The 15,534-nt window shown below is 46.8% G+C and overlaps 1 protein-coding gene across 1 annotated transcript in view; it reads right to left on the reverse strand.

Annotated features, from left to right (window-relative positions):
• The window catches only part of LOC116499632 (collagen alpha-1(VII) chain-like), an 89,605-nt gene that overhangs the window by 8,567 nt on the left and 65,504 nt on the right, over window positions 1-15,534 (reverse strand). The window contains exons 73-82 of the mRNA XM_032204421.1: window positions 14,166-14,237; window positions 13,605-13,640; window positions 7,331-7,411; window positions 6,879-6,932; window positions 6,459-6,512; window positions 5,627-5,689; window positions 5,123-5,185; window positions 4,030-4,146; window positions 1,566-1,643; window positions 386-439 (exon numbers count right to left, since the gene is read on the reverse strand). Coding sequence (XP_032060312.1) covers window positions 386-439; window positions 1,566-1,643; window positions 4,030-4,146; window positions 5,123-5,185; window positions 5,627-5,689; window positions 6,459-6,512; window positions 6,879-6,932; window positions 7,331-7,411; window positions 13,605-13,640; window positions 14,166-14,237 — 672 coding nt within the window. The remainder of the gene's footprint in view (window positions 1-385; window positions 440-1,565; window positions 1,644-4,029; window positions 4,147-5,122; window positions 5,186-5,626; window positions 5,690-6,458; window positions 6,513-6,878; window positions 6,933-7,330; window positions 7,412-13,604; window positions 13,641-14,165; window positions 14,238-15,534) is intronic.

A 15,534-nucleotide genomic window follows, 5' to 3' on the forward strand; every position in this document is an offset into this window, starting at 1 on the left:
GAGTGAGACATCTGGTCCCATGGGTTTTGAGTCTATCCCTTGTCCTTGGGCTAACCAACTACCACTGTCTCAGCTGAACATCTTTAATGTTGCACCCTACTGCAACTTCACGTGCTCTCCACCTTGTAGGGGTGACAAATTTTGTGCCCCAAACTCCGGGTCATTGCTTGGGCTTGGCATTGGACTGCCCAGCATTGCTTTTGCCCCAGCTCGTGCCTATCTGATATCTCTGGGTAATGGCCAACACTCTCATTTCCTGGATATTCTCTGCATGAATTTGTTTCTCACCATTTCCCTCCTTCTCTACACCTCTTAGGGGCAGTTTGTCCTATTTTCTCTATTCAGGCTTGTGTAATAGGATGTCATCTTGGACTAAAGTACTCACAGAAAGACCAGGATCTCCCTTTTCTCCCTTCTGGCCAGCCGGCCCATTTTCACCCTGTTAAAAACACTTAAGTCATTACAAAAGCTCAGTAGATTGACCATTAAATGCTCCAAGAATAAGTGCACCTTAGAGAGGAGAGGATGCTCTAGAAATGGAGATGGAGAAAAATGCTCACATGTTTTCCCATAAATTTAAGGGATATCAGTGGGTAGCTGGCTAAGCTGGAAGGAACGGTCTCATCCGTGTGCGGGGAAACAAGAACAAAAGTGTGTCTCAGAGGGCTCGGTGCAGGCTCACAGTTTTTTTGGGGTTGTTTTTTTTTGCTTTTCCACTGAGTTTGAAGAGCTGTGTGACTGCTCTAACTTATATATGTGCAAGGCAGCAGGGCTCTAAGGATGTTACCAGGTTTAAGGCAGGTTTCTTTGGAATATGTAAGGGACCACAAAGGCTGAGGTGGAGGCGTGGAGAGGGTCTGGCCTCCAGGGAACCTCTGGGAACCCTGACCAGACCACGCAGAAGATGGAAGCCAGGTTTGCAATCCCAGCACTGGGGAGATGCTGGGTTTTGCCAACAGGGCTTTCTGAAAAGAAATTTTTTCTGCTCATAGCTGGTGAGAACTGGATTTGTTGATTACATATACTTAAAAATATCAAAGGAAAAGGAACTTGGGGAAAGTGACCTAAATTAAAACATTGATGGTCATTTTTTTTCATTTCCTACTTGCTTATAGGTGCTGGAGTTTGGGGAGAAATCACATTACCCTCCACTGACACATGGAGGAAAAGCAGTGCCACCTCCTGATGCAAAAATCTTGTGAGTCGGTGGTGGTAGGGCCCGAAGCATGTAGGGGCTGATCTGGGACATGGGTTGCAGGTCAGTATCATGAAATTAAGCTCTTGATTATATTCTCTGATGAGCAATGAAAGGCTGAGCATTACCCCTCTGTACTGAAGTACTGCACTGAGTGTTGGTCTACCAATTGGTCTCCTGGTCTACCAAGCACAGCTGAGGATGTTTGATGTTTTCCCAAAGAAGCTTTTTGTGCTCTTGCTGTTGCAAAATTTGGAGGGCCAAGAAACCCCACCTAGGGCAGCCAGGGTTCACCCAGCCCTAATGCACAGCCCTGCTGCAGGGTGGTGGTGGGGTCTCAGCAGGACAGCAGGATCACCCCCATACTGACCGCTTCTCCTTTTTGCCCGTCCATGCCCGGGGGCCCTCTGAGGCAGAGTGGAGGTCTTCCTCTTCTTCCTCGTGGGCCCTGGAGAGCATGAGGAGAGCTCAGTTAGTGATGCCTGAGCAACCTCTGGAGATTCCATGCTCCACAGCTTGGGGTTTTCCTGTTTTTTTTTCTGTGGGGCAGAAGGCAGTTTTCTCTCTCCAGCTCTCTGTCTCAGCACTAATTTAAGAAAGGGAGCCTCAGCAGGAGGAGAAGGGCTTGCAGTCTGCGATAACGCCCTCCCACATCAGAAACAGGGGTGGCCTCGCTGCGGTTCAAACCCAGGGACTTTCTCTTTTAATTTAGGGAAAAGACAAGTAGCAGTGTGGGTGTAGAAAGAGGCATCTCACAGTCCCTCTTTAATCAGTGTCCAGACAAAAGCCATTTATTATCTCTCACATGGCTCTCCGAGCATTCACCACTTGTAAGTGCTAACATAAAAACTTCCTGCCTTTTAAACATACATGAGGGGAGCTTGTACTTTTGGCTACTTCCTCCCTTGTACGATTCTTTTGATGAATTTTTCATTGCCAGATAGAGCCTGGGGAGCAAGGAAAAGAAGAAGAATGCTGCTGCTGTGACCTGAGGCTGTTTTAGTCCCCGTTTTAGTGTTTCAGAGAGGGGGTCCTACACCTTGCCCACCCTGTGGGTACAGACTTTCCCCAAATGCGTTGCTCTTTCTCTGTGTAGGGTGAAAATTAGGTTAATAATCAACAAAACCTATATAGATGCCTTTACACCACCTGACTCTGAAGCCCTGCAAGGCTTTCTAGGGAAGGGAGACCTTTGGTCGGGCCCAGGAGACCTGATCTAATGAGGTCCAGATTCATTTGAAAATTCACACCAAACTGGGTCTGAACTGTCCCAAATTCCATCCTTGACAGCAAGAGCAATTCCCACTGCTGTATCTTTACCAGCACAGACCTGTAAAGTCAGATGCAGCTACACAGCAGCTACGTTCTCCATCCTTTTAAATGTACTCTTAACTTGGCAAAGGCCACTCACTGACCATCAGAGATGCATTATTTGGCTGAAAAAAATCATCAGGGCATAACAGGGAAAAACCCTGCCAGGGTTTCTCCCTCCTTTCCTCATTTCCAAACAGCAGCACGATCTAGTTCCCATCTGGCAGCAAACTCAAGTGTTTCAGACAACACATGGATGTGCATACTCATGATGTCTACATATAAATACACACACACATGTGCATTAAGTCCTTAAGCTTATTTTTATAAGGATACATCAATCAATTAATGTCTGCCAAATATCTGCCAGCTTTGCAGGAGTTAAAACAGGGCTGTCCCTGAGATGTCTGGTGGGATGCAGTTGGTCTTTCAGGTAGTTGCCCAACTTCAGCTTTTCTTTTGTTCTCAGCTCTTTCATGTTCATTTATGTATTCTCCTGTGCAAGCCTGAAACTCAGCCAGTCCCACCAGCACAACTGAGAAGAGTATTTTCATTTCCAGTACTCTTTCAGTCGAAAAGTTCTTCGTTACTTAATGGATGCTGTCTAAGGGTGGGTGATTAACATTAATCTCTAGTGTTGTCCCTCTGCATTGTGTTGGCAGCAGCAAGACACTCTTCATTACCATAGAATCTGGGGGCAGCATGTTCCTGCTTATAAACAGTATTAGTATGTCTCATTTCCAAGTCTTTTTGTTACATTTCAAAAGGTGCCCAGCATGTCTTGCATGCAAAGACACCTATTAAGCGTAGGCCACAAATGGGGTTTGAAAGCCACCAGCTCCTTCCGAAACTTTGGCATCCTGCTCCCTAGATAATTAGCAACAGGAGGGGTGCACTCGATGCCCTGCTAACGTGAAATTATCAGCCTTCCTTTCTTCATTCAGAGGTCACCACTTATGCTGCAGATAGGAAAAAAAGAGAGGAAAGGAAAGAAAATATCTCTGGTGATAAATGCATCGCAAGATGAATTAAGTTGACCAAGACCCCTCCGAAATCTGGGTGAGAGGGGGGCATGTATGTACACATGGTGGCACAGGGGGGACACTTCTGGGGTGCTATCTCATATGAGGATGTGAGGTGCAATGATCTGAAGGGCAGCTGGAGATGGGACTTCTACCACAGCTCCCCACAGAAGGTAAATCCATGAGGTCCAGAGCATCCTGCTCTTGGAGGAGGGTGTCTGGGGGTGAATCCTTGCTGGAGCAGCCCCACCAGCTCTGGTATAAGGTTTTATAGAGAGCAGAGGGACCATGGTTGTGTTTGTCCACGTGGGAGATCCAGACCTGGCTGAACAGGAGCAGGAGGAGAGGATTTTTCTTTATCAATAGATGTATGATATAGCTACAATGGTAAGGAGAAAACTAGATCTCCTAGAAGCCAGCTTATTAGAGTTTATCATTCAAACCATCCTCACACCAGATCTCATTAGGGTTCACAGCATGATAATGACGCTTATTGCTCACCTGTGGCCCTGGTTTGCCTTGGGGCCCTTGAGGTCCATCTGGTCCTGCAGCTCCAGTCTTTCCAGGCCACCCCATTTGTCCTTTGAAGCCTCCCAAGCCAGGAACTCCCTTGGCCCCCTGAGAATCAGCAAGAGAGAGGTTCAGAGCTTTTATCAAGCACAGGTGATTTTAGATATGGGCCAATCAGGTATTTCCCAGATACTCCCATGGACACTGGGAATAAAGGGAGACCCTGGACACTCTCCTTTGTCTGTTCACATAGGAAGAGCATCAGTAGGATGGTTGAGATTAATTTTGTTTTGCTCCCTACCATTTCTCTTCCAGAGGAACCTCCCTGCTTGGTGACATGGTCATCTCCAGGATGATACCCCAAAACTTCTAAAGCCTGACATATAAGCTGAGTCCTTTAGTCTGTAGCCCCAGAAAGGCCAATGACTGCTGAGGAGGAAAAAGGGAGTCACCAAGAGGTGGCCTGTAAGTTTCCTACTTATCTGCACCATTGGGCTTTCTCCTGGAGCTGTGGTGAACAGAAAAGTCTCCTGTTAAAACACAACAGGAGGAGATGCCTGCAAGATGCTTGCAAGACCCAGCTAAAGGTGGATTTCTGATGTAGGCAAAAATAAGAGCCTGTCCAGCTCCTCTGGACACAAAATTTTCTCTCTCATTTCCTTCTGCTTCTCATCCATATCTTGATCTCCCAGCCTCCAACCATTTGCAGCTCAGAAACTCACTGAGCCAGGGGTGTTGCTTGGCAAGAGGAGGACTCAAAGTATTTGACACAAATGACTGTCAGGAGTGGGGACCAAAAGCAAAAACCTTTGGGACCAAATGGTGGAGCTGAATGCAAGAAGGGGCTGGAAAGTGCAATAAGCCTTGATGTTTCATGCATTAGCAGAGGGTGAATTTAAGGAGACCTCCTTCTCCTGCCCTTTCCACCTGCAGTCCCAGCCTCAATGCTCCAGACAGTTGACATTTGCCCTCTGGAAAGGGTACCTATGATGCATAAAGTGTATAATTTTGTTAACTCGACTTGATGGATGTGGGATTTATTCTTTAAAAAATGGCAGCTCGATGCAGTGTGGCAAGCACTAACCTTTTCTCCTTTCTCCCCAGGAATCCCCATGGCACCGTCGTCACCTGATGCTCCCTGTTCGCCCTGTTGGGAGCCAAGATAAAATCATGGCCAATGCAGACTTGGCATGGTTGCATTTGTTGAACAAACCTGTTTTTCTTCAGATTACAGTGTTATTTACTGAGTGCAACCCATCAGGGTCTCTCAGGTTGTGTTGTACTCAAGGTGACTGAAAGAAATCTCATTAAAAAGCCCCAGTGCTTGGCATGTGCAATATTGCTTGAGGAGCTTCAGGGCTGGGTGGATGAATTTGGCTGAGTCTTGCAGAGGCAAGAGAAGAGGTTCCCACCTCCGAGATGTCCAAGCATCTCCACGCAGATAGATGCTGGCTTGTAGGAACAGATTAGGAATAGTCCTGTTTGTTTCCCACAGAAATAAGTACATTGCCAAGGTGAAATTCCCATCATCTGCAAAGCTTTTAGGAAACTTCCTTTTGGAAGGAAGATGTGCAATTTAAATATTCACCTTTGGTCCAGATGGCCCATCTGATCCTGGGATTCCTGGTTTTCCAGGACTGCCAATTTCCCCCTGTGGATGCAAAAGCAGTGAATGGGCTGTAAGTACATACAGTGTCTAAAATATGTGGAAAACTAGCTTCAAAATGCAAGGTGGGTAAGTGGTGCTGTGGAGGGCATGGACATGATGACATTCCTGGTAACAGAAAGCCTAAATACGGGTAGATTCCTACTTCAGACTAATGTAAATTCCTACATCAGACCAATATAGACTTTAGGCTGCCCTGACTTTAAGCCCACCCACATAAAAGTAGGTGGGCAATTCACTGAGTAGGACTTAATTTACCCAACAGGCCAAGGCAGATGAAGGACAACAATAACAACAATAACAACAATAATAACAACATAGCCCATTGGCTCAGATATCAAGCGCTCCCTTGCTTCTTATCAAGCTTTTCAAAACCCTTCATAAAAAGACCATTAAGGGCCATTATCCCTGTTTATAGAGGAAGGACCAGCAGTGCTGACAATCAGAGCGATGTGCCTGGCAGTAATTGTGAATCGAGCCCAGGCAGTTGCTAAGCCACAGACCAGGAGAGGATTTGGGCAGGGGTTCATGAGGGGCTGTTTTCTTTTTTTTTTAACCACAGATTGTCCAAAATTGGGGATCAGTTCTGACAATCCCGATTGTGCCCACATCTCTCTGTGCTACAGCCTGCAGAGAGGGTCTTCTGCCTGAGTTAGGGTGGCTTCTTCAAGCATGATGTTACCCTGGGGATGAGTGGGAAACACTCCTGGAAATGGGGCATCCAGAGCAGGAGGGAAAGCTGGGCTGAGCTCACCTTGGTGCCCTTGGCTCCTGGCGTGCCAGTGCGTCCTGGGAGCCCATGTAAGCCCTGGAAAGAAAGCAGATCATGGGCAATGATGTTAAATCAAGGGGAAGGCAGACAGGATGAACGTTGCATGTGCACAGGATTAGTCCCAGTGTAGTGCTGCAAGAGCTTCCCTTACCCACAGCATCCTTCCCCATCAGCCCCACTCCAGCCTGGAGTCTGAGTTCTTTTCTCTGCTTGTCCCAGTGTTTATTTCACAGAATGACAGAGTGGTCGAGGTTGGAAGGACTTGTGAAGGCCACCTGGTCCAACCACTCTGCTGGACTCTGCTCTAGGATCACCTAGAGATGGTTGTCCAAGACCATATCCACACAGCTTTTGAGTATTTCCATGAACAGAGATTTCAACAGGGTCTCACCCTTCCCCTACCTTTGTTCCTTTCCGCCCGATGTCACCAGCAATCCCAGGATCACCTTTATCTCCCTACATGAAAACAAAACAAAACAAAAGCCATATCATATGTAGCCTGACAGGTTAAGAATGCAGCTCTGATGATAACATCAGTTGCATTTATATTGTCCTTTTAACCACTGGGGGCTCCTAAAAAATTTGCAGTTCATGGAATCATAAAATCACAGAATAGCTTGGGTTGGAAGGGACATCTAAAGATCACCTAGTCCAACTCCCCTTCACTAGATCAGGTTGCTCAAAGCTGACCTGACTTTGAACGCTTCCAATAATGGGGCACACACAATTTCCCTGGGCAACCTGTTCCAGTGCCTCACCACCCTCAGTGAAGAAAACTTTCTTATATGGCTGTGAGAAAACCATGGAGCCTCTTTTTGCCTTCCAAATGAACCACATCCTTTCCTGCTACTCACTGCTTTCCCCTTCTGTCCCTGCAGACCTCTGTCACCTTTGGCTCCCTTGTTTCCGTTCCTCCCATCGAGGCCTGCTGCACCCTGCCAAAGAGGAGCAAAATGAATTTCTGTGTTAGCAAGGCAGTGGCTGAGGAGAGTCATCAGGATAGAAACTCAATAGTAAGAGTCCAGGTGGCACACAGACATGGTCAGAGATCAGGAGCCACCCTAAAACCAGCACTGAGACACGAGGCTGGGGTTTAGCACCCATTTTTCACAAACCTGCAAGCCACACGTGTGAAGAAAGAAAACTGAGGTGGTGATGGCTGCAGTTGAAAATAGGGGTAGGGGTATAAGCAGGCAGCATCACGCTGTGTGAGTTCCTTCATGGGATGCCCACGGTCCTGGGCACTGGGTCAGCAGCTCAGTTTCAGCCCCAACCAGTGGAGCAGAGCAGAAATTCAGCAGTGAAATTCAGTTCGTTGAATGCCCTGCTTGGTGAGAGCAGCTCTGAGCACAGGGCTGCTCACAGTTGCAGTTTGGAGATCTCCCACCTGGAGAGTTTGGACCCAGAAAAGAGAGCCTCATCCAGCCCAAACATGTGGGCAATGAAGGGTAAAGATGCTCCACCATAGCACTACACCTTGGACATCCTTGAACCACTTTGCTGCTTAGCTCAGCATGGGATATCAACATCATCCAGCATTAGGGCCTCTTTCTCTGGGGTCTCCCTGTTCCAACAGCAAATTGAAAGTTACTAAAAATGCCTTTTTTTTTTTTTTTTTTTCCCAAGGCTGCCAATTCTGCTAGTCCATTTATCTAATCTGGCTGATTTTGACTGCAGTTTTCAGAACCTGGGTGTGAGGTGAAATTGGATTTGGCCCCACTTGAGAGACACTGATTGCACAGGGCTCATCTCTCTTGGAGGAGCGTGAGTTGGCTGCTTAAGCAGATCAGGAGATGAACAAGTTATTGTTGTCTGCTTGGTTACATTATCTGCTTGGAATTAATTTACAGTAAGTTATTGAAAGGAAGCATGTTTATAAAAAAAAAAAAAAAAAAAAAGGAAAAAAAACAGCCACCAGATCTGTATGTCAAACAGCTACATCATCACCTCTCCCATTACTCATCCTCTCAGTGGCTAATGGACAACTCAGTGATCGTGGTGACAAGCAAACATCTCAGAGATACGTGGGTGGGACGGTGCTGCCCTTGCCAGCAGGTCAGCCTGCAAGACCCATCACCTCTTCATCCCCAGATATTAAAATTCAGCTCCTCTCTGGGGAGTGCTTCCTCGAACCCCTCCCAAAGCCTGGGCACCTTTTATCTTTTGGAGTAATAGGAGCATTTGAGAGCAGGCCACGTGCTCCTCCACGGCTCTGCCGGTCATGTCTGGAGGAGGTAAAGTCCATGCTCCTCGAGCCCTGCCTGCACGATCAGGCACGAACATCTCATGCATGATCTTTATTTACCAGTTACTATTTATTGACACAATCAATATGAAGTTCTGGCTGAGGAAATAAATGGGCCATAAAAAACACAGCTAACTAGAATTTCTGTTTACTAGGACAGATTGCTTGTTTAGAGGGCAATAAACCTTTTGGTTCAATGTTTAAATCTCAAGAGCCCAGGATACCTTCAAGTGCCTGGCATTTTTCAGATTGCTTTGAACTAGGTACAGACCCATCTGGCCAGGGATCTATACATCTGTGCCCGAGAGGATGGGCTAAAGCTTATTCCTGAGCACAGCCTGAGCCTGAAGGAACCTGACACTAGTTAGTGATTTCCCAATTAGCTCTAATAGTCCTCTCAGCACCTGGATTTATTTGTCCAGAGGGGCTCCTGTGTCAAAGAGAGACCTTTCTGTCTTTTCTTGTGTTTCCCACATCTGCCCATGTCCAACTCTCATTTCTTCTGTTAGCTTTAACCTGTGGGATGCTTCTTGTGATGGCTCTGGACCTGAAAGGAACTCAGGTGGATTCAGGAAGAGCTAAGCTCAAGATACGTACCGGTAGGCAGAAAAATTGCTGGTCTCAGGCATGCCTACTTATCTAGTGAATATGCTTTTGACCTCGATCTTATCTCATTGTAGTTGCTCTATCTGTGACAGGCTGAACAGACTTCATCATACATGCTAGAAAGTTTTTTTTTTTAATCAGGTTTGGGCATGCAGCGGGTCTAATCTCTCTTCAGAGGTTTGGGTCAGAGAGATGATGCTTTTCAAGGCCGTCTACACCCAGGGAAAGAAAATGATGGCTGAAAGGGTCAAGAAGGAAGAGGATTTAAAAACAAGAAGAAGAGGAAAAATGTTCAGGCAGTGGGCAAGGGAAAGAAGCCAAATGGAAATTTGTTCCCTCAGATTTACACTCTGTGTATTGCCAGGCAAATAAAGGCTGGGCAAGAAAAGCTAGTAAAATGGCAGTTTAAAGGCAATTAATGGTGGAATACTGGAAATGGCTTCTGCTGTTTGGTTCTGTTATTAAAATGTTGCTGGAACAGGCTTCATTTAACCACAAAGACACCAGGTACCATGAAGGCACAGCAACGCAGAGGCTTAGTCATAAGTCCTGAGCACTGGCCGTGACGCAAAGATGCCTTTGAGCAGCCGAGGATCTCTGCTTCCAGGCACAAATTCCTGCGAAGATTTGGGCTGGAGCCAGGGAAGAGCCTGTGTCATCACCAGGCTCATTGTCTCCACTCAGATGAGGAGCTGGGGAATTAGCTGGGTCACCCTGGGCAAGCATGAAATCCATCTGCAGAAACACATTGCACCCCGAAAGGAGCAATCTGTTGGAAGCAGCAGGGAAGAGACATCAAAGGGCTAATGCATTTCCAAACCATGGCGTAGGCTGCTACCTCTGCTAAAACATTTCCCACCTCCTGGGCTTCGGCGCTCAATATTTGATGGGATGATACATCTGAAGTAGCTGGGAGTCTCAACCTGGGAGTTTCAGCTGTGTTTTTATCCCTTCCCTGCTGCGTCCTGTGCCTAGACGATCCTGCCCGCAATTATTTGATTCACTCCTGAGCCTCCTCCCCCAAAAAACCCTGTCCTGTCTTGGTGTGGAAGCAGCAGCTTGTCCTCGTGGCTGTAACAAGCATTAATTCTCAGGTAATGCATCTCACAAAGCCTCCAAGGTTTCTGGGCAGAGATTTCCACCTGTGGCTGGAAGGTCTGGATGGCTTCTCCTTGGCCACCTTGGACTCATCAGAAGTGCTCAGGGCACCCTCCTGGGCCAAAAACAACTCAGAATATGGCTTTTTGTGCTACAAGTGGCTAGGGCACCTCTTGTCCAGCACAGGACAGAGGTCTACGCCCAACGTTTCCTCACCTCTTGCTTGAGGTGGCCCCACTGCTCAGCAGGCCTTAGAGCTGTGCTGCCATAGGGTTCACCTAAGTCCTCACGCAGCTGGTGTAGTGAGGTATGACCCTCACATTGGTACCCTGAGTAGCTCTTCAATGACTATATCAAGAGCTCTAGGGCTTTTAATTAATCTGGTAAAGTCAAATTTGTGCTTGTATTACCACACCTACCACAGCCTGGGTGAAGGGGCCTTGGTTATCACTTCATTTTCAGGCCCCACAGAGCACTGAAGAATAAAGAACATCAGAAATGGTTGTGGGAGCAAAAGCAGAAGACCCAAGGATCTGGTGGGTCTCCCACCCTCCAGTCAAGTTTCAGAGGGACTCTCTGGGAACACGCACATGGCTGTGTGGGTGGTGTTACCACATGGGGCCTGGCTTCCTCAGTTATAGGGCGAGCATCCACAGGCTGCTGGCCAACTATAGAGCCCAGCTCACAAGAGGACATGAAGAACTCAGAGACCCTATTTGTACACCGAGGAAGTGTACAAAAGTGAGGAAGACTGCACACCACGATGGAGAAGACCCAGGAACACTCATAACTTCAGATCCTGGAAACCCAAAATAGGGAGTAATGGCAAGGAATATTCAAAACAGAGCTTTAAGGAGAATAATGGGTTAATCTGCCAGTATTTTAATGCATGAATTACATCTGGGACATAAAGAAGAGGAGCTTGAAGTCTTAATACATAATCAAGACTACAACTTAATATATCTAACACAGGCTGAAGTATTAATATTAAAGGATGAAGTATGGCAGGAATATCAATGTAAACGAGCACAGTGCTTTTAGAAAAGAGGAAAAAGAAGGAGGTGTCCTGAATATCAAGAATGCACTCATTTGCCTTGAGATCCAGTTATAAACTCATCTAAGTCCACTGAAATTCTCCAGGCAACGATTACAGGGAGAAGACACAAATACTGTCACTTGGTTGGGAACTCCTGCAGATCAAATCAAAAGAGTAAATGGATGAGACTTTGTACAAGCTGGTTAAATTATTCAGAGTGATTTGTGGTGGCACTGGAACTTTTGTCTCCCCAGATATCAACTGGGAGGGAATTCAGCAGGACAGAAAGCAAGTTTTTGCAATGAGTTGGTGGAAATTTGTAGAAAGGACAGATGGAATTAGGGGGGGCTGAAGGAAAATGAGAACTGCTAGGCATTACCTTGGAGGTTTTGCATAGGAATGAGTGCGTACAGACAGACTGGACTAAGTAGTGTCTGTCTTCAAGAGAAGGGGAAAAGAGGACTTGAGGAATGATCAATGAGACAGCCTAACCTCCCACTCTGGAGTAACTCAGGAGCAAACAATCAAGGTATCTGTGAGCATTGTGAAGATAAAGTGAGACACCATCAGCCTGGTTTTGTGGAGAACAAGTTACGTCAGGATGTCATGTCCCATCACAGGTGTCTGAAATAGATGATGTGAATCACACTGCAAGACTACCCTACAGCAGTCTATAAAACACTCTGAGTCCAGCCCGCTCAGATGTGGAAAGCGAACATGGCAGACATCTAACCGGAGGTCAGATGAATTTCATCCAAGCTGTTGTATATCAAGGCTCCTCTGTCAAGGCCCCAGCTTTGATGTGAGAGTTGCAATTTTAGAAATTTAATGAAAAACGAAAACCAAGCTTTGTTATCTCATTCTAGCCCCAAGCACAGCATAGCGTTCCCTGTACCAGCAAAATCCTCAGATATTTTCCAAAGAAGGATTACGTAGCTTTCCTCAAATACTGATTGTCAAGATAGCAATTTCTGGTAGTTAATTATATTATGCACCAACCCCTGTGGGTACCAGTAGAAAACAGCACACCTCCCAACCATCACTGGATGGCTGCTGGTCAGGATGGCCAGTTCCTACTGGAGTCCAGTTGAGCTTCTTTTGCTGCTCAAAACCCATCCTTATTCTCCCACTTGTACTACCAATGCAGGAGCTGAAATTCTTATTTGAATGAGGGCCTTTTCCTCAGTGAGCAATTACCAGTTTGGATTATGGACTCTTAAATACCCATACATCCGTGACCAGTAATCATCAGGCAGCGCTGAGCAGCCGTGGAGCCTTTACAGCAACAGGCTGTTGCTGAGAACCACCTGCTCATGCACAAGGAGACATAATAGTGGAATAGGTTAAGAAAATACTAATATTTCCTATTGCAATGAGACAACTGAACATGCTCATATTTCCATGACTAGTTGCCTTTTGGTGTTTCCTACTGTACTATTCCTTCTTTTCCCCAATGAAAACAAATCAGTGGTGACTTTTTTTTCACTTTGAACAACTTTGGAGACCCTTATTTTTTCAGTTGGGGTTTCCTCCAGGTGAAATGGCAAAGTTGTAAAGCACATAAAACATTGCAGAGAAATCAAAATTACTTTATTATCATTACCATTATTATTATCACTATTTTTTTTTCTTTTTTTCCCCAGTTGCAGTTTGCAGGAATCAGGTCCTTTCCAGGTCCTCCTGCATAACTGTTTTCCCTCTGGCCAACAGCAGTGTCCACTAAGCACTGGGAATAGCCACTTGTAGTCAAGTCTTTCAAGGATTTATACATTTCTCATGTGACACATAACCTATGGTCACAATTCTTAACCACCTGAACATGGAACATTGCCTGTTTGTGTCTGGCAATGCTCCCTGAAGTGCTAAAGGCATTACAAGTAATAATTAAATGCACATTTCATGTGTCTCCTGATGCAAAAAAATGCAACTTCCTATTAAAACTTACCTTTGGTGTTGCCCCCCTTGCCCATGGCTGGTTTTCCAGCAAAGCCTCTTTGAAGATGAGCTTTGTGGAGCAACACTGAGTGGCCATCCCCTCACCTCCCCAGTGACCCATATGTGTGGCCATGGGGTGAGGAGGAGTGGTGCCAGCCCCACTCCATGCTTAAGCATCCCAAAGGCAGAGAAACATGCTCCAACTCACTGCAGAGCCTGGCAGACCTCGTGCTCCTGGCTCTCCCTGCAAGGAAAGCGGTGATGAATGACTGTGAGAAAGAGATGCACGCACTCTGGGAATGGGGATTGCTTTAGGATATTCCTACAGCTGTGGAAGAGGAGACAGGAGGACCTTTGGGGGTCAGGGACCCTCTGCAGCAGCAGCTGGGATGTAAGATCCTTTAAACATCCTGGGTGGGCAGCTGAAGGGAGCCCTGCATCTCCATTTTGATTCTGGAGCTTAGGCAGGAATTCATACCTGGCATGTAAATACTGACATTTCAGCAAAATCATTATTGACTGTCATAACCCAGGAAAGATGCCAGGAAAGATGGTGCTTTATAAAATGGGAAGGATCTTTAGGGCTCTCCTGGCAGAGCACAACTTCTGCTCTCTGGTAACCCCATAATATTTCGAGCAGTAATTTTGGAGAGAATACAGAATTCTATTGTGAGGAAACCGTGAAAGGATTTTATGCATCAGTTCATGCATGATTTTACACCTTGGGTCTTAGAGAGGATATCTTAATGTAGGTGCTCGCTGTACTCACCTTCTGTCCCACTGGTCCTCTTGTTCCAAAAAGCCCCATGACTCCCTTGGAGCCAGCTTCACCTTTGAGTCCCTACAATTTTAAAATCCCTGTCAAACGCAGCCTAAGTACCCTATGATCTTGAAGTGGCCCATCCTCAGAGAGAGCAGAGGAACCCATGGAGATAGCAAAGAGAATCACCAAAATCTCCGTGTCTATAGCAGGCCCCCAGAGACCCCAAATGTCTGTATGGCATCCAGTGCTAAGGAAGAAAGCCATCAGCTGCAGAACAGCTCAGCAGAAAGCTCAGAGCACTGTCCTGGAAGAGGGTTGGTGCCCAGTGATGGGGACTGAAGGAACACAAGCAGAAAAGGGTCTCAAAGCCTCTAAGTAGGCTGTCTCCTTGCAAACACCGAAGAGCAAGACCCCGATTGAATTACTGGTGGTGGAGATACTACCCTGGGGCTCCAGAGTATCTCAGGTATTCAGCCCAAAGGTGCTGCGTCTTTAGGAGATGTTTACATATTATTTTCTTACTAGGGAGCAGTCTGACAGATACTGCGAGGGGGATTTCATCTGACAAAAACACAGGTACCACCCATGGGAGCATCTCCATGGGTTTCTTTTAACATCACTGGGGATTTAATCAGTGCCAGGACATGATCTGCCCTTTCACAAAGGAGATGCCCACACTGGCCCATCCTGAATCCGCCCTGTGGAGTTATGCAGATCCCCATGGGAAGTAACAGGAGCTCAGACAGGGATGCTGCTGTTGTAGACACTTATATTTATCCAGCTGAGTCCCTGTCCTGGGTCAGGCTTCTGGAGCAAAACCCATTAACATGATATCAAAATAGGGATGATTAGCATATGGAGATTTAATCCATGACTCAGTCCGAGAGTGGGAGAGTTGCGCGATTCCTCCCAGCAGAGTGATGGGTTGAGACCTGAGACCACCAAGGGGGGCTCTCAAAGAGCAAAGACAGCCAGAGGGGTGGGTGGCTGGCTGTGCCACCCCCTGGGGGACAGCCCTGCATGAGGAGCAGCTCTGGACAGGAACAGAGGAGCTGGCTGAGCCTTAAAACTGCCTCAGGAGCTGCAGCATTTGAAGGAAGGAGCACGGCTAACTCTTGGAGGGAGAAGGAGATACGGGGCCCTTCAGTGCTGCAGCAATTGAATGAACACTTCTCCCGAAGTGGTTTTACACTGCAAACACCAGCTTCACATGGTCCCACAACTACAAGGCTCCACACCTGGCAAACGGGATGAGTATCACAACCCCAAGCCCCAGCCCAGCAGCATCCTTGCCCTGTCCGTGGGAAGAGGTGGGCAAATGTGTCCTTGCACCTTGTTTCCCATCGGAAACATGGGAAGGGAGGGTACAGATACA

The sequence above is a fragment of the Aythya fuligula genome, chromosome 1 (genome assembly GCF_009819795.1).
Source record: "Aythya fuligula isolate bAytFul2 chromosome 1, bAytFul2.pri, whole genome shotgun sequence".
Lineage (NCBI taxonomy): Eukaryota > Metazoa > Chordata > Aves > Anseriformes > Anatidae > Aythya > Aythya fuligula.